General features: G+C 47.3%; 1 protein-coding gene across 1 annotated transcript in view; it reads right to left on the reverse strand.

Annotated features, from left to right (window-relative positions):
• The window catches only part of PGM2L1 (phosphoglucomutase 2 like 1), a 522,422-nt gene that overhangs the window by 177,289 nt on the left and 325,430 nt on the right, over positions 1 to 19,703 (reverse strand). The window contains exon 10 of the mRNA XM_069203801.1: positions 15,700 to 15,793. Within this exon, the coding sequence (XP_069059902.1) occupies positions 15,700 to 15,793 (94 nt within the window). The remainder of the gene's footprint in view (positions 1 to 15,699; positions 15,794 to 19,703) is intronic.

Below are 19,703 nucleotides of genomic sequence, written 5' to 3' on the forward strand. Positions count from 1 at the left end.
GTTCAGAGAACCTGCCAGGTGTTGAACCACCAGGGTCATGCCCTGCTGTTCCAGCCATGTCCAGAGGCGTAAAGCCTCTTGACAAAGGGTCCACGACCCCACACCGCCCTGCTTGTTGCAGTACCACATTGCAGTAGTGTTGTCCGTGAACACCTGCACCACCTTCCCTTTCACAACAGGAAGAAATGCTTTTAATGCTAGCCGGATCGCCCGAAGCTCCAACAAGTTGAGGTGGAGCCCGGATTCTGCCGGAGACCAGTGACCTCTGATCTCCACCTCCCCCAGATGGCCGCCCCATCCCAGAAGTGACGCATCTGTCACTACCGTTAGATCTGGTTGGGGAAGGAGAGGGGTCTGCCCTTGACCCACTCGCAGTTCACTAACCACCACTGCAGATCTTCCGCAGTCCTCTCCGAGATCTGAACCACGTTGGTAAGATTTCCCTGATGGTGTGCCCATTGGAACTTCAGGTCCCACTGCAGAGCCCTCATGTGCCATCTGGCATGCTTGACCAACAGGATGCAGGAAGCCACGAGTCTCAGCAGCCTCAGAGTCTGTCTCACCGAGATCCAGGATAGAGGCCAAAACATCGGAATCATAACCTGAATATCCTGAACCCGCTGATCGGGAGGATAAGCCCGAAACTGCACTGTGTCCAGAACAGCTCCGATGAAAGAGAGCTTCTGAGAGGGAGTCAGGTGTGACTTCGGCACATTTATAGTGAACTCCAGCGAATGCAAGAGGTCCGCCGTCGTCTGGAGGTGGGTGACGAGAGCCTGGGGCGTAGGAGCCTTCAACAGCCAATCGTCCAGGTAGGGGAAGACTGAAAACCCTGACCTGCGCAAATGAGCTGCCACCACCGCCATCACCTTTGTGAACACCCAAGGGGCACTGGTAAGACCGAAAGGGAGCACGGTAAACAGAAAGTGCTCGTGGCCCACCTTGAACCGCAGGTAACGCCTGTGGCTTGGCAGGATAGGAATATGGAAATACGCATCCTGCAAATCCAACGCTACCATCCAGTCTCCTTGGTCTAGGGCAGACAAAACCTGAGCAAGAGTGAGCATCTTGAATTTCTCCTTCTTGAGGAAGAGATTGACTTCCCTTAAATCCAAAATAGGGCAAAGGCCTTTTTTCTTTTTGGGAATCAGAAAGTAGCGGGAATAACAACCACTGTCTACTTATGATATCGGGACTCTTTCTATGGCTCCCTTGGCCAAAAGAGCCTCAACTTCCTCGCGGAGCAAAGCTAAATGGTCCTCCATCAGCCATTCCTTTGTCGGAGGGATAGAAGGAGGGAAAAACTGGAAGGGAAGGGAGTAGCCCCCGTATGATCTGCAGGACCCACCGTCCGTGGTGATGGAATGCCAGTGAGGGAGATGAAAACAAATCCTCCCTCCAACTGGACGGATGTGATCCTGCAGAACCACACAGGGGGGCTGTGTGGCGGTCGACCTCTGGCCAGACCCTCTGGGTCTGATGGTACCACGACCATGTCCTCTTCTGGGATGCTGTGAATCCTGAGGACGGTGGCTAAATTGTGGCTGGCGTGGAAGCCTTGGAAGGGGCGAAAGACAGACTGCTGTCGTGCCGGCGTTGAAAGGCCCAAGGATCTGGCCGTAGCTCGAGAATCCTTGAACCTCTCAAGCGCGGAGTCTGCCTTTTTGCCAAAAAGGTGGGAGCCATCAAAGGGCATGTCCATCAAGCTGGACTGGACATCCCCCGAAAAACCAGTAGAAAGTAGCCAGGCTTGGCGACGAAGGGCCACTGACGATGAAATCGCTCTGCCCAGTGAGTCGGTCGTGTCCAAGCCACACCGGATTGTAAACTTGGCTGCATCTCTCCCATCCTTTATAGCCTGGGTGAGAGTGTCCCGTACGCCCTCCGGGACCTGGGGCAGCACTTGCGCCACCGTATCCCATAAAGTATGGGAATAACGGCCCAATAGGCAAGAGGTGTTTACAGACCTCAATGCCAGGCTGGAGAAAGAAAACATCTTCTTCCCAAGCTGATCCAGCCTCTTGGATTCCCTATCCGGGGGAGCGGAAGGGAAGGCACCACGTGAAGTAGAGGCTTGGACAACCAAGCTCTCAGGAGTGGGGTGTTGTGTCAGGAAACTAGGGTCGCTGGGAGCGGGTCTATGGCGGCGGTCGACCGTCCTATTCACAAGAGCCCCTGTGCTGGGTTTGGACCACGTACCCAGAAGGACGTCTGTAAGAGCCTCATTGAAGGGCAACAACGGTTCCAATGTTGACACCCCCGGCTGAAGCACTTCTGTCAGGATATCTGTCCTGACTGGCACCGTAGGCAAATCTAGGTCCAAGACCTCAGCTGCCCTACGCACCACCATAGCGAAAGAAGCCCCCTCCTCCGTAGCCACATTAGGAGGAGAGAGCATACCAGTATCTGGAGATGTGTCCAGTCCACTGGCCTCCCCTAGATCCACATACCAGTCCTGCTGCAATCCTGATTCTAAAGGGTCCTCAGACCCTTCCCATTTCTCTCCTGCGTCTGGCTGTTCCAAATAATGCTCAGACAATGATCTGGGCCGAATCGGCTATGTCGAAGTCAGAATCGACGTCGCTCCGGAATAAGGATAGAGCTGCCACCGGTGGGCGCCGGTGGCGGAATCGTCGACGTCGGACCCGGCGCCGAAGGAGGTCGACTGTGAGAAACCGGCACCGAGGCCGAAGCCGCCGGTGTCGAATCCGAAGGGGCCCCTGCTGACCCCGCGGGCCTGAAGACCCACCCGAGGGTACAGCCCGCTCAAAGACGAGACGCATGGCCTCGTAAAATTCTTTAATTTGAGCAGGGGTCGATCCAGTCCCCGGAAAGGGGGGTAGACGCGGAGTCGACCCTGGCGACGGCTCCGCAGAACCGCGCTCGGAACGTCGACGTTCCCTAGACGCCTCGTCGGTCGACGGGCGTGGCGAAGACGAAGTCCGCTTGGACTTCTTCTTCTTCTTCTTCTTGTGCCTCTTACCTTCCGATGACCTCGAATGCGAGGAAGAGGACTTGGGGTTCCGGGAGCGGTGCTGCGACCTCCTCCTACTGCGAGACCGTGACCTCCGCGGAGACACGCCGACCGAAGACGAATGTCGGGCCGCAAGAAGCTTAAGGGATCTCTCCCTCAAGGCCTTCGGCGCCAGGGCCCGACAATCGGAGCACAAGGTGGCATTGTGGTCCTTGTCCAGGCACCAAAGACAAACTCGGTGCGGATCCGTCACTGACATGGTGCGATGACACGCACCACACGGCTTGAATCCGGTCTTTCTCGAAGACATGACTCCAAACAAACAGTCAAAAAAGCGTCGACAAACGAAGCAGGGTAGCTCTTTCCAAAACTGCGCTTAACCGGCACGGAAGGAAAATAACTGACGTACGCGCGCCGAGACGGCGTCTATATAGACAACTGTGACGTCATAGATGACTCCAACGATGCTGACGACGCACGCGGAGCTGATTGACGCACGCGGATCCGAACGACGCCGTCCGACGGCGCGCGCGCAGTGTACTGCTCACAAAAAACTCCGGATTCGAAGCTGACGCCAGGGAATTCTAAGGTAAGGAAGCTGCAGCTAGAAGTCTCTATCAGATATACAGGAATAAACAGCTAAAATGATAAGCCAGCAGGGACAAGTCTCAATCAGGTCTTATCCGATGCCTAATTAGTATAAGAATATAACTGACAGGAAACTGACACAGTGTCCTTTCCTACCACTGGTACCAGTCCACTGCCAGAACAGGGTACTGAACAGTGCTTTTAAAGCTAAATTGATAATAGCAGACAGTATGGAGGAGCTTGACTTCTCGCCAGCACTCAGTGATAATCGTTGTGCAGTGTACTGCTTGTTAAGAAATGCACTCTGTGAATAATCCTAATTAGTTCAAGCAGGGAAAACGTCATATGTTCAGCAAATGTAGGGTCCTGCTAGCTGAAGTCAAAGGGTTTGGGGAAAAAGATTGTAGAATGACCGGCCCTTAAATGCTTAAATGAAACCCCAATGGGCTGGAAATATTATTGGTGCACAAGGTACCTTTGTATTTCTGAAATGAAGCTCCTTTCATTGTGACCCCCTGCACCCCCCTCTAATGTTATTGCTAATGTCAGAGTCAGGAGAAGTAAAGTCTGCCATTGGAGATCTGCCCTGTAGATGGGCTCAAAGCATCATCTGACTGAGCAGTTTTCAGCAGAGGGCATCAAACTGTAGACAAAGCTCAGAAAATGCCCTTCATGCGCTAGTTGATGATCCTTTAAGAAAACAAAGATAATGAATTATAAGATATTCTGTATCTTGATATAGCTGCTAAATAGACTGAGAAATATTTCAGGTCTTCATTAAGTAAGTGAAGAAGATACAGCAGTATCTGGTAATGCTGCATAGAAGTAATAGGTAGACCTCCATCCTTGCACTTTAGGCGGATACGCTCCTGCTTAGCATTGTCGGTTTTGGCTGTAGCAAGCATGCATGTTTGCACTAGTATTGCTCTGCAATTTGCTGAAATGCCCACGTGGTCAAACTCTAGATGATCAGTTACCAAGATGTCAGGTTAAGTGATTTTAAGTCATGATGTAGAATATGTCTGTTGTTCTTGGAGAGGACTGACAGATGAAGCTTCAGTGGGATAGGTGAAAGTTAGGTCAATAGAACTAGATCAGACACCAAATCTGTAGTGGATATGCTGCAGCAATAAGAATTAGGAAACATATCTCCACTTTGGTCTGTCAAAAGAAGCCCAGGAATGAGGGGAAACAGTGCAAAGGCATAGGTGACGATACCTGTCATCAAGAAGACATTGTCCTTGGAGCCCAGTTGCCAATGCCTAATTGGTTTGAAGGTCATTTCTTGTGATGTACTAAGGACATTTAGATTATCAAAATGTGTTTAGGATTTTCTGAGATTGACAACTGTGGATCTCCAAGGGGTGGCAATCTGACAGAGAGCAACTGAGGGTGTCTGCTTCTTTACTCCTAATCCCTGCTAAATCCTCCACAGAGGTACCTGCTTTGTTTATTGAAGCCCAGTCCCATGGAATGTGTGGTGTCCGTGTCAGTCATTATCAATTGGAGGACATTGTCAACACACTTTCCAAAGAGAGTATACCCATGAAAGGGCATATAGAGGATCTTGGCTTGCTCTGTAAGTCAGAAAGATGTGGTTTTCTACAAACCATGTCTTTAAGTACTGCAGGTCATAGTAATTGATAGAGGCCTACCTTTGTGTCATCCATTGTCACATCTTATTACTGCAGTGGCGTTCACACTTTCTCAAGTGACAGTTTTGGCTTTGGTCCTCCTGTCCTGGGGAGGAGATCAACCAGAAGAGAAATATTGTGCCACACCAATCAAATCGTCCCAGAATAGCTATGGCATTGGCTGCCTTGATATAGTTTACAACCATGGACTGACTCTTCATTCTAGGTGATCAACACATTTCTCATCACTATCTGAGGAGTGACACTTTTGGCTTCTATCCTTCTGTCCTGGGGATGAGATCAACCAGAAGAGAACTACTGTGCCACACCGATGGTATCGTCCTACAATAGCTACGACATTGTCTGCCTTGATATAGTTTGCAACCATGGACTGACTCTTCATTCTAGGTGGTCAGTACACTTCTTATTACTATCTGGGGTTAAGGACGCATGTGTGACTGTGTTTTTGGATGTCCTTTTAGCTGTGGAAGTAATAATGGAACCCACTTTAGGATGACCAGTAAGGCATGCAGGTGCTGGTTCTTGTACTCAGCTGGTATCTTTACTGATTTTACCCCTTCTTTCTAGAAGTAATCCAGTACTGAGACTGACAAACAATTGCATGGACTGCTCCCTCCCTGAAGTCATAGACAAATCATTCTTTTGCCACTATATCCTATAGGCAGACCAACCTTTGTGGTTGCCTTCTCTAGAAGAGCATGGAAGCAAGCAATATCTGGAGATGGCTGCACTCGAGTTTGGGACTTATGGCCTTCATCAACAAAAAGAGAGGATGGAGAAGAAATTAGGGCCCAGCACATGTCCTCCCCATACACAAGGGTTAACAATGAAGTAGTGTTCCTTTGCTGCACCAACTCTGCATTGAGGTAAGTGGATTTTAAGTGGTCATAAATTACATGTTTTATAGGATGTAATGCCCCCCACCCAACAAAGTGACATGCTTCATCATTGGGCTGTGCTCCTCTCTGGGTAGGTGCTGCAATAGCCAGCGGCCTAACCCCGGACCCCCAAGGGGCTCCTTGTTTGGTGTTTTTCAAACAAAGGGATGGTACCCTCTTCTTAAGTGTCGGGGAAAGTGGTAGATTGGGTGGTGTATCTTAAATTGGCTATGGGCAATCTGTTTTCTATATTATTTTCAGAGATTGCTCATTTTACTTTATAAAAATCATATGAACCAATAGGGAGTGCAATGAGCCCTAGGTTCTGTGATTTATGGCCTTCATCAGGGACAACAAAGTATCTAGTCTTTGACCTCTTGTTGGTCTTTCTCATTGCCCAGTTCATCCAAAAAAAGCTCGCCTTCTTCCACCTCCTCTGGTTCGTCCCCCTTATCGCGGTGCAGAAAATCCGAACGACCCCTATGTAACAAGGTGTAGGAGTTACTGAGTGTACTGGGGAAAGTGGCTGCTTAGGAAGCAATGGGGGCTTTTAGCAGCAACTATGTTGTTTTTTTGAAGGCCCTACCAATGGGGGTTAGACCAAAGCTGAGGATGTTGCTCAGGTACAGGAGCAGGCATCTGCTGAGGAACTGGAATGCAAGACTGCAGCTGTGGAATCAGCCACTGTAACGTGTTAATCATCAGTTCCAGGGTATTCAGGAAGTCTACCAGCCCCTGCAATATTAGTGTGTGATGACAGTGCTGCCTGGCACCGTATGGACACTCCTAATGTCTAAGATGCTTGTCATTATTACATCTATCTTCATAAGCCTGCTTCTGCAGTGGAATCACAGTCCAGGATTTACTGCACATCCAGTTGCACTGGTGTGTAGGCAGCATACAACTGCTCCAAATCATGTCAGCACCTAGCTAGCTATAAAGCCAGAACATGGGAGTTGTACAGATAATTTCAAATGTAAAGTCTGAGTTTGTGGAAAAGACAGTGGAAAATCTAGAAAAAGTGATAGATATATTGTAGTGCTGTTCCAGAGCTGCTGACAGAGTCTTCATCATTGTCAACTGACAAGTTTGACAGACTCATAACTATCAATTGGTTAGTTAAGGAGGGGGGGGGGGGCGTAGCTGTTTACAAGGTAGTAATCAATGGGGCGTTCCTTGTCCTCAATGGAGCAACCGTCGACTGTGCTCCTTTCTGGAGAAGTTTCCCTTAGTTGACAGGTTAGGGGGAAATTCTGACAAGCACTTTAAAGAGATGGATTTTTACCACATCTTGGATGCAGAGTGCTCCAAACCCTTTCTCGATTCCTTGTCAGAGGAAACTCGTCTCACCTTTCTGAGGTGAATTGTGACACTGTACAGGAAAATTCCACAAGTGGAAATTCTTAATACTTCCGCGTTCGCCAACCTTTGCGGAAGTGCTAAGTGGAATACTGCACATGGAATCATATCCTGACGAGGGGGCATCCGCTTTATAGAAGGAATATTTCCTCTAGAGAATATATGAAGTCAATCTTCTTTCCTAATTCCTGAAGATCTTTGGTAAAAAAAAGTCTGACGAATGTCACATCAAGCAGGCTTATTCTTTGATTGATAGCAATAAAGGCATTTAACATTGGGGCAATCTGCACAAAGCTTTCACTGTCCACAAAAGAATCCATCTCTGAAGGTAGATGTCTGCTCCTTGTCTGTTGTCTTGACAGTTGAGCCTTTTCCATGGGTCAGAAACACTGAATTAACCACTGAAACATTCTATGTTATGGTGTAGCTGTAGCAGTAGCCCACAGGAGTCTAAGAGAGTGAAAGAATAGTTCAGACCTGTGAAATGTAGCCAATATGTAAATTGAGCCCAGAGCTATTCCGAGGACTCATTCACATGTGACATACAGTAGAAACCTGAGCTATGGTGGTGCCCAAAAGAGAACTTAGCCATTCTACTTCACTTGCTTAAGTTTGGGTTGCTGCAGGTCCTGCAAGCAGACAGATTAGGGTTTCAGACAGTGTGAGTGAATGTTAGTCAAATGCCTGCCTTGAATTTATATATTTATAAACAATAATGGATACCTGTCAATTAATCTGCATTTCGCGAATGTAACCCTTTTTTTTTTTTACTTCTATTCACCCACCTGACAAACAAAATGCCTCCACAGACTTTAATGCAGTCACCTTCTTTTCAAACCTTTATCCCTCCAAAAGTGTTAAATCACCTCTGACCTTACTGGGATCACCCTCCTAAATGCCTGACGTCACCTGCATTTATGAGGCAAGATATTAGCAGTTATGATACTCTGTTACCAAATGCACATTTTCAATAAAATATAAGCTTTTCATTTTGAAATATTTTCCAAGAGAAATGTTTATTATTTTCATACAAACACAGACAGAAACATGCTTTCTATCCTGGGATAGCACCTTTTTCTTTTTTGTGAACAAGGTGTGCTGCCCAAACTTCAAATATTCGTTTCCATCTTGCCCTTGCATGTGCTACATCCATGTATGAACAATTTGCCTGGCATGCTCCTGCATCAACATCTTATCAAATGGATGCTCACAATATGCCATTAATTACCAATATAGAGCTGGAGCCTGCAGTACACCAGTAAATGGTGGATGTCCATCCAAAAGCAATAATTAACATCAATATGCCAAGGCCAGCAATACCAGTGGTGCGTACCATCATGCCATGGAAGTTATCCTTATACCAACCTCTGCCACAGTGTTGACAGGCCAACATTGTCAAGTGTGGGCACCACCACACAATGCCAAGGATTACCATCAATATACAATGGACAGCATTTTGCCATGTGTGGGCACCATCACACCATGTATATTCCCAACATGCCATGAATTACCAACATCGGTGTCCCTCTCTGCTTGTTCTACTATTCTCCCTAATCTGTTCTGAGTTTTTTACAAGCCCCCATTCATGTGCAATTAGACACCCTTCCTGTAGTATGCTAGTGTTTATCAATATTTCCTTTTTAATCCCTCCCTGCTGATTTCATGCGTTTCCAGCTTGGCTTTCCATCCCACCTCATCAGCCTACATTATTCCCTCCATGATGTCCAAAATATCCCAGTTCTGTTTGTGCACTGCCTAGGAGCAAAAAATAAAAAGTCCAGCAATAGGAACTACATATCTTCTGTACTGAAGTCACGAAGGATGAGCTCAATGCTTCCAAAACTAATTATCGTACAGACTCCTCTAGTGCATTCACTAGAAAAAACGACTAAGCATTCTTTCCCCGAAAGGATCACCATTCAAAAGATAAAATGCATGCGAAGGTCTGATGTTCTTAGCAAACTGTTAATTTCATTAAGAGTAGGCAAAAAGTGGTCATGCAGTACTTTGAGCATTGCTTCATACTGCTCTGCTTTAGATATTGAGAACAAATCACTAATTTCAACTGTGCATTGTAACAGTCACTAAATGCTATTTCAATTACTTAAAGTGGAAAATATGTTACACTGAAAAGTGGTCTTTGCTTCTCAGAGAGATAATTATGTAAGGTGATTTGCCATAAACATGGATGCAAGAATTTCTGGCTGCAACACTTTGCCAGAGCAGGCCTGCAGCACGCCATGTTGGAGTGTGCCTATGTAGCACGTGGATGTCACAGCTTCGGTCGCCCCAGTAAGGAAAAGTTACATACCTGTAGTTCTAGATCTGCATCGTAGGTATGAAGACTGAAATAAAAACGTTGATTTATTTCGCGACCCCCAAAAGCACCTTCTTTAACATACTTAAATCTTAGTAAAATGTAATAGAATAATGTCCATCACTCAAGATTAATTTTCTAAAAAGTCTAAATTTAGTGTGTCAGAGATGTATTTTCCTTAAGAATGCTGCAGAACCAAGAGTCAAAGCCACTAAACAGCTTTTTGAATGTGCACCACTGTCATAGAAAAAGCTGAATGTCAACCAAAAACATGAGGAGAAGATGCAGCCTGATAGACTAACACGGACAGATGTTAAAAAGAAGCCTGTTCCTTCAAGAACCCCAGAAGCACCGTATCCCACAAAGCACTGTAGAGGCTGTTTGTCTGTGAGAGTCAGTTCTTTTTTTCTGGCTCCTACAGGTAGGATCTCTGAACACAGCACGTATTTTTTCACCCCTTTAAGACGTGTACTTTCATCTTCAGTGCTTTTTCAAAGTATTTTACTCGATATATTAACATCCTATCTAATGAGAAAATGCATTTTTCCTGATACTGACACATTTTTTAGACAGAATGCCTTCACTATTTGCAAATTGCCCTTCATGTAGAAGGAAGAATGCAAACTTGGATGCTCAGAAGGTCTGTGTGATTTGTCTTTCACCATCATACCATACAAAAAGGTGTGACAGTTGTAAGACAATGTCAAAGAAGACACTTAGGGGGTGATTCTGACTGTGGCGGATGGCGGTCGCCGCCCGCCAAGCGGTTCCCGCCGAAAGACCGCGGCGGTCATTCTGGCTTTCCCACTGGGCTGGCGGGCGACCGCCGAAAGTCCGCCCGCCAGCCCAGCGGGAAACACCCTTCCCACGAGGACGCCGGCTCAGAATGGAGCCGGCGGAGTGGGAAGGTGCGACGGGGGCCCCGCGGCACCCCCTACCGCCATCCTGTTCCTGGCGGGAGACCCGCCAGGAACCGAATGGCGGTAGGGGGTGTCAGAATCCCCATGGCGGCGGAGCGCGCTCCGCCGCCATGGAGGATTCTCAAGGGCAGCGGGAAGTCGGCGGTACACCGCCGACTTTCCGTTTCTGGCCGCGGCTGAACTGCCGCGGTCAGAATGCCTAGCGGTGCACCGCCAGCCTGTTGGCGGTGCTACCGCCGACCTCTGCCATGGCGGTAATTACCGCCACGGTCAGAATGAGGCCCTTAGACAGGGAGGGCATTAGCCTGTGAGGTTTGATGCAAGATATGGAAGCAGAAAATGAGAGAAAAACAAAGAAAATAATAGAAGGATCATGATCTCGCCCTTCTGCTGAAAAGCATAGAACAATCTGGTATGTACTCCCAACAGAGGGAGATCTACAGATAGAAAATGTCATCCCAGACAGCGATACCCATCACCGAAGTCAAAAACATCGTCGTTGAGAGCTATGGTGCAGACTTGTTTGCCCTCCAGGGAAGGGTTGACGTCAACACATCATCACCGTTCCACATCCAAATCGATGTCAAGATTGTCACCACCATCGATGATGAAAACCACAACGGCTCCAACTGCACCGCCATCACACTCTCATTCAACATCAAAATCACAACATTCAACATCAAAATCTCACCGTTCGCCCTCGAAGACTGGCATTTCACGTAAAAAATACACCTTTTGCTGCCAAAGAGTACATTATCGACAAAAAAGGCTTTCACAATGTCGATCCTATATCTCGATAGAAGAATTTCTCAAATCAGACTTTCGTTTCCCAAGAATGGTGTGTCTCCTTCCTTTCATTCTTCTGCATCTTGGGCGTCGGAGGCTCCAATGGCTCATTTGGATACACCGCTTTGTCCTATAAGGCCTCTAATACCTGCAGATGACCCTCTACAGACTCAAGTACAGCATTTGAATCTGTCGCCAGTTAGAAGGTACTCAAAAGCCACTTCCATGTCACCCATTAGGAAATGGAAACCTCTATATCCAATTCGGACACCACCACCAAGAACACCTTCTGACAGAGGATCTATGTGTTTATCACGCTTCAGATCATGTTCAAGATCACCATATTCCAATTCAACACATTTTTCTTGTACTCTAAACTCTCCACTTGAGTCCCCATCTAGGACATCCCCAGTAAATGATATCCTTACATTTACAAAAATGCTCTGGTAAGAGGGGCTACTGAACTTAACATCACATGGATGCCAGGACCATAGTGGATCCAGAAAGACACAAGCAAAAATTGAACATTAATGATTAGGACTTGGGGACTAACGCACGAAGGAGGATGGTGGAATTATAATTCCCCAAGTCGCCACTGGACTGCCCTCGTGCTCCTGACCCTGCCCTCGCTGCTGCTGCTGCGGGTTCAAGGACCTCCACCACCGGCAGGCACCCGCCTGCGCCTCATCCCTGGTGTCTAGTGGTAGGCGTAAGTATTGTGTGTTAGTCTTGTTATCTTGTGTTTTCTGTTTTTCTGTGCCCGTTTTTCAGTTTTGCTCTGTTTTTCCCATTTTTCCTTTTGCCAGTTTTCCTGCTGTCTCTGCCTTTTTCCGGTTCTGCCCGGCTTCCCTGTCCCCGCCGCTGCGTCCCCTGCGGCTCTGCCCCCTCACAACCCCCTGCGCCCAGGCTGATCTCAGGCACACCCACAGACTTTTCATCTGCCGCTCATGCCATTTCTCCTGCAATCAAGCCAACCAAGCACCACACCAACGCCAGACACCCCAAACATCTCAGCTGCATCCTCATCACCCGCTCCATCCACAAGCATGCCATTGAGCTCTGGGACCTACTCCCGACAGCCTCCCCTTACATCGCCTTCCTCACTGAAACATGGATGAACCTCTCATCTGAACCAGACATTGCCATAGCCATCCCGGAGGGATACAAAATCACCCGAAGAGACCGTAGTACACAGAACTTTCATCAGGATCTCCACCAACACCAACAACACCCTGGATGCCGCAGAGCACCTACACTTTCAGATACACATCAACGCCAACACCCCCCTGAGAGGAACCACCCTCATCTACAGACCACCAGGCCCACACCCCCAATTCTGCGACGCCATTGCCGACAAAATCAGCTCCCACGCCCTCGCCTCCCCGAACTACCTGCTCCTCTGCGACCTAAATTTCCACCTGGAGAGCACCAGCGACTGCAACTCCACTGCCCTGTTGGACAACCTCGCAAACCTCGGCCTCAAGCAACTGGTCACCTCGCCCACCCACTCAGCCGGGCACGCGGTTGACGCCATATTCTCCTCCAGCAGCCAGATCACCTTCACTCACACCACTGAACTCCACTGGACCGACCACCACTGCATTCACTTTTCCTTCCTGAAGCCCACCACCAACAACATCCGATCCATCACCGCAAGTGGAACAAGATCTCCAAGGAACAGCTGATCTCCAACCTCGCCCAATCCCCACCACCCAAAACCAACGACCCCAACACCGACGCCCTCAATCTCAAATGATGTCTCAACAACTGCGCCAACACCCTCGCTCCACTCAAGAAAACCAACAACACCTGCATCAACAATAAAGCTCCCTGGTTCACCGCATAACTTCAGGCCTCCAAACGAGAACGCCGGAAAACTGAGAAAACCTGGCGCCAAGAACAATCAGTGAGCAACTTCACTGCCCTCAAATCAGTCATGCGCAAACACCACCAGCTCATCCGCACCACCAAAAGATCCTTCTACAAAGAGCGGATAGACAACAACGCACACAGCAACAGCAAGGAACTATTCAACAACATCATCAAGGAACTCACCAACCGCAAATCCTGCTCCATCAACCCTCCCCACTCACAAGACCTGTGCGACTCCCTCTCCATCTACTTCCACCGCAAGATCGCAGACATACGGGGAAGCTTTGCAGCGCCATCCCCCGCCACTGACACGGTCAACCCCATCGCACCCTGCCGCTCCAACGTACTGAGCACCTGGACCTCCACGAACGATGAAGAAACCACCAAAACCATGAGCACCATCCACTCAGGCTCTGCAACAGACCCCTGCCCTCACTATGTCTTCAATAAGGCCAGCCAAGTCATCACTCCCCAGCTCTGGACCATCATCAACAGGTCCTTCGAGACCGCCACTTTTTTTCCGGAAAGCTGGAAACACGCCGAAGTCAACACCTTTCTCAAAGAAACCTAAAGCCAAACCCGAAGACCTAAAAAACTACTGACCTATCTCCCTACTCCCCTTCCCCGCAAAGGTCATAGAGAAGATAGTCAACAACCAACCTTCACGCTTCCTGGAGGACAACAGCCTGCTCAATGTCTCCCAGTCTGGATTCCGCAAAAACCACAGCACTGAAACCACCCTCATCGCCTACATCAGGCTTGACAAAGGTGAAACCGTTGCCCTCATCCTTCTCAACCTTTCCACAGCCTTCGACACCATATGCCACCAAACCCTTCGCACACGCCTCTTCGATGCCGGAATTCGCCACAAAGCCCTGGACTGACTCACCTCCTTCCTCTCCGAAAGAACACAAAGAGTTTGCCTCCCCCCGTTCCGGTCAAAGGCCACCAAGACCATATGCGGAGTCCCCCAGGGATCCTCACTCAGCCCCACCCTCTTCAATATCTACACTGCTCCGCTCACCAGCATCGTCCAACCCCACGGCCTCAACATCATTTCCTACGCTGAAAACACCCAGCTCATCCTCTCCCTCACGAGGAACCCTGCAACCGCCAATAACAACCTCCCCGGACTTCTCGCCATCGCTACCTAGATGACAGCAAGCCACCTCAAGCTGAACTCAGAAAAAAACGAGATCATCATCTTTGGACCCAACAAGTCAGCATGGGACGACTCCTGGTGGCCGGCCACTCTGGGGCCGCCCCCGACACCCACCACCCACGCACACAAGCTTGACTTCATACTAGACTCTTCTCTCTCCATGACCCAGCAAGTCAACGCCATCTCGTCCTCATGCTTCAACACCCTTTGTATGCTCCACAAGACTTCAGGTGGATTCCTGTAGAAACCAGAAGAATGGTCACCCACGCCCTCATCAGCAGCAGACTGGACTACAGCAACGCCCTCTACGCAGGAACTACGCCCAAGCTCCAGAGAAAACTCCAGCGCATCCAGAACACATCAGCACATCTCATCCTCAAACTCCCTCGCCACGAACACATCTCTGCCCACCTCAGAACCCTCACTGGCTACCTGTCAACAAATGGATCGTCTTCAAAATCCTAATCCACGCTCACAAAGCCCTCCACAACACCGGACCGGCCTACCTCAACGATCGACTTAACTTCCACATCCTGACACGCCAGCTCCGCCCCGCCGACCTCGCAACAGTCCCTCGCATTCACTGCACCACATCCGGCGGCAGGTCCTTCTCCCACCTCGCCGCTAAACCTGGAACTCCCTCCCCACCAACTTACGCAAGACGCAGGACCTCCTGTCCTTCAGAAAGCGCCTCAAAACCTGGCTCTTCGAGCAGTAGCACCCCCCACACCCTCTCACCCCAGCACCTTGAGACCCTACCGGGTGAGTAGCGCGCTCAACAAATTTATTGATTGATTATTTGATTGAAGTCTACTTGCTGGTGAAAATCACCAACACAAATTAAGCATTGGTCTTCTCAAAAGAGAACATAATGAGAAAAGGTTGCTCATGTTCACATATACGAAAGGAGAAATGCTATCATGGGATAATGTTTTAGATCACCTAAGAATGACAATTCTTCTGTATGTCATTGCAAGCGTGTTAGAATTGTATGTTAATGACAAATCCCCCTGTACAGTAAAAATGTTTCAGATTTAAATGCATAGCTTTTTTTATGTTATCAATGCATATCTTGGATCTGCAAGATGAAAGGGGTGGCAGCTAATAACTCACATTTCTAATATTCCCTCACATGACATCATTCCACTAGAAACAAACACCAGCTGAGTACTACAAAGTACAACATACCAATAGACTCTTCGAATGCAAAGAGAACGTCTTTTCCATCATCCAGAAGCTCTTTCGTGCGATTGCCAATCCATTTGAAGCCAGGTAAAGTTTCCTTAAAAAAAAAAAAAAAAAAAAAGGCAATAATAAAACCAGAGTTAGGCAAAGGTTTAGGTAGAAGAGTAGTACAAGTAATTTGGAACGACGGTTGTGTAGAAATATTTCTTTAAGACTATTTTCAAGCAACAATGTAGCACAGTACAGAGTGTTTGTATTGAACGTTTATAGGTGATCATGGCCATGTAATGAATATGTGTCACTTTGCCATTACATCCATCAAAAAAGACTGATTCTTGAAACTTTAGCACATATATCAATACAGGCTCCAACCAGGTCCATCCTCCTCCTCTCATACTAACTTTATTTTTCCTATAACTGCAAAATTGTGAATATATGTGATAAATGGATTAAAGAAGGCATTTAACTGTAGTATGCAGGAAGGCACCCGCCAGGGTCCCTGTCTGCAGCTCCCATCATCGAGGTGCTTGTGTTTCTCAAAATGCCTGAAGGGGGACAGCAGAGCCACTAACTACTGTCGAACAAGTACTGTTACAGGATGATTCTCCAAAACCAAAAAGTATGTTCTGCTGTCATTGAACAACGTTTCCTCGCAATACACACCTAAGCTGAGCGCGTGGACCTGGAGGATGCACTTTTAAGTGCTGTAGTTGTCCCGCTGCGCTGGGGACATATGAGGTGAAGGCCAGGCGCGGGCCCATCAGAAACTGGAAGAGGCTGCGCTGGGCCACTACTCCAACATTTGTACCAGGATTATTGATCTACCGGTGAGTTCTTTGATGTGGCAGCATTTGCTGATAAGGTCCCCTTCTGTTTTGCGGAGTCCTGTAGAATCTGGGTGGTAATCCCATTAGTATTATCAAGGTCAACTCGGTCATGGGGAAGAGGCAGTTTGAATCCACCAATGTGGCTGACAAAAGACCTAGAACAAACAAGACTACACTGTCCTTCCTTACAGTGGGGCTTCTCACAGAGAAGATCACGAATATGGAAGATCAGTTGGATCTAAATTGTTGCAACATTACTCCCCTCGGAGGTCCTGTGAAGTATTTGTCTACCATCATGCCCTCTGAGGCTTCTCTCGATTATTGTTGTCTATTGCTCCGTCCTGCAAATGTGGTTATGCAGGTAACCCCATCCATGGATTCCGAGCCCCCTTCTATTAATAATTTGGACAGAGTATGCAGGGAAGGCGCTAGAGCAAATACAAAAAACTCTGCGTTGCTAAATTTGCCCACTCCAATGGCAGCTTCTGGAGAGAGTCAATGTGATGGTTATCAGCTGTCCCTTGCCTCGACCCCCAATGTACTCATAATGACAAATGTTTCCCCTCTTAATAAGAAAACTGTTTTGAGTAGCTCAAAAACAAGGTCACTCATTGGCTGTCAAATAGGGTTAAACCTGCACAGTTCTTATTCAAAGAGATCATTATAGACTATAGAGTTGGATGGATAGGGTCCTCTAAGACAACATTCCCTGGTGATTGCATAATCGTAAATTTCCACAACGCCATGTGGGTGGGCCACAGTATATATACTCTCAGGAAGAGTGTTGCTCTGAGCAATAGAATCTAAGTATTTCTTCTGTTTTTTTTCTACCAGCCTCACACTGAGAGGCCTTAGGAGGGTGACGGGAGGGGGCATACCCAGGGCTGCACCGTGGTGCTGCCAGCCTTCTCCACCCGGGCATGACCCTTAGCTTGTTGCTCAGTATTCGTTTTGAGCCTTTGGCTCAGCCTGACGACCCTGACTGACTGGTCTTAACATCTGAGGCAAAGGAACTGGTAATGCCCGATGCATCTAGCCTGCCCAATGACATAAGAGTGATAACTTGGAGTGTAGCTGGGGTCCATGGCAAAATATCTGACGTTGGATGGACCAAGATGTTGTGTACCTATGAAATAATCTGTCTCCCAAAAACTTGGGATGCTCAGGGTTGTTTGCATATGGACGGTTACATTATGCTTGCCGCCACTGCCATTCCCTAATCTAGCAGTCCTGCCAGAGAGGGTCTAGTGACACATCAACCTGGGTTTGAACCGTAAAGTAGAGTTGATCATCTAACTCACCCAACATTCTTGGCGTTCTTTTGACCTTTCCAAATATGTACAGGATGTTAATAGTGAATGTTTATAATTCTGCATCAGTTAGAAATGATCATGACAATGTCATAAGTCTTGTAAGGTTTTTAGATAATTTCTTCCATTCTTTGTTTACGATGATTTTGTTGTTGGGGGATTTTAACCTACATCCCTGTATGGCTTGTCACACAAATGGCGAGTGATATTATGTCACCACTCACCGATCAGGTCCAGCTCAAGCACAACTGGGAAAGAATATGATGAATAATTTGATCAGATTATAACTTAATTAACCTTTTGAAATGAGGGGAAACCTGTGCCGAAGAGTGGACGAAAATGTTCAAGGAGAGGGGTGCTAGTTACATTAATGATTATATTTTTGTTTCTGCTTTCAATATCTTTCTCTTACAAATTTTAAGGTAGATTGGGATGCTCACAGCGATCACAACCATTTGACAGCCACCTGGTTATGGGATGTAAAGCCAGTGAATAAGGCATAATTATTTAAGGATCCGGTACTAATTACTGATAAGGGACACAGGATTAAATGGGCCATGATTATTCCAACTGGTTTTACCTGCAAATTGGTCACTACATGTCAATCTGACTTTTCAACCTGTCTGAATGAGGATGCTCCTGATGCCACTATTCTGGCGTCTTTTTCAAACATTTGTAGATTCATTAAATCTGCACTCTCCAGGTCTCGGACGCCGTCTTCTCCACCTCATGATGAATGGTTTGATGAGAGATGCTTGCGGGCGCATAAGGATTTGTTAGTAGCCTTGAGCAAAAAAACATACATATCCGGAAAGAGGTGAGGAAGTCCAGTGCAATATATAGCTCGGTCCGCAAAGAGCGCAAGAGTCATCTAGAGAAGGAGGAACAAGAGAACTTACTTGCTGTGAGCTCTGTGAGGGAAAGAGTATCCCCTCTGGTGGGTGGTAAATCACACTCTGTTCAGCTCCAATCCGTTGTCTAATCAGACCTCAACCATTGCGGTAGAGGCACGGATTGATAATTTCAAGCCCATTTCCAACCATGAGGGCCAGGATCTCCCTTCACCCCGTCCCCGAGTACATCAGAGGATTATTTTTCGGGGGGGAAGAGGTGAGAACAGCTATTTTTACCTTCTACTGAGGGAAGGCCCCTGGCCCCGATGGGGTGTCTGGTGACTTGTACAAGTCTCTTGTTAACGTGTGGGCCCCGATGTTCAAATTCTATTTAATTGCAGCTGCCCGTTGTCCTTTGCCACCCTCATGACGTCACCCGGTAACTGTAACAGTTTTTAGGTCGCAGTCTACCAGACAGTGCAGCTGTCTGGTTTGCTAAAGGCATCTTAGGGGCCTTCAGAAAGTTGACCTAGGAATGCATTTCGCTCGCCGTTAACAGCGGTGCCCATCCTCTGACATCAAGCTGAGAGGCATGTGCAATTTATTATCCAGATGCAAGAAGCATACACAGATCTATGCTTGTGTGTTCATTCACAAAACTAATAAAATTAGTTAAAAAAATTGTATTTTTAAGTACAGAGTATTGAGACCACCCATTTAATATTTATTTCAGTAGTGATTGGACAACGAAGGACTTCAAAACATCTGATTAACACGTGCACATGGAGAAATTAGTTGACTGATTTGATTAATATTAAAACATTAAGTGAATTGATGATTGATAATATACACTTGTAATAGTTGTGAGTGTTTGTGGGCCACAAGTGTGTATCGTAAACCAATTATAAAAATCCTACCTAAGCAATGGGTAATCAATTTCATGCTTGTGTTTCTTTTTCGGAAGAATCTCCTATGAGATGAAAAAATAATACAGATAATGTTCTGTAATTAACGATGCGGAAACTACATAAGTGAAA

The sequence above is a fragment of the Pleurodeles waltl genome, chromosome 8, assembly GCF_031143425.1.
Source record: "Pleurodeles waltl isolate 20211129_DDA chromosome 8, aPleWal1.hap1.20221129, whole genome shotgun sequence".
In the NCBI taxonomy this organism is placed as follows: Eukaryota; Metazoa; Chordata; class Amphibia; order Caudata; family Salamandridae; genus Pleurodeles; species Pleurodeles waltl.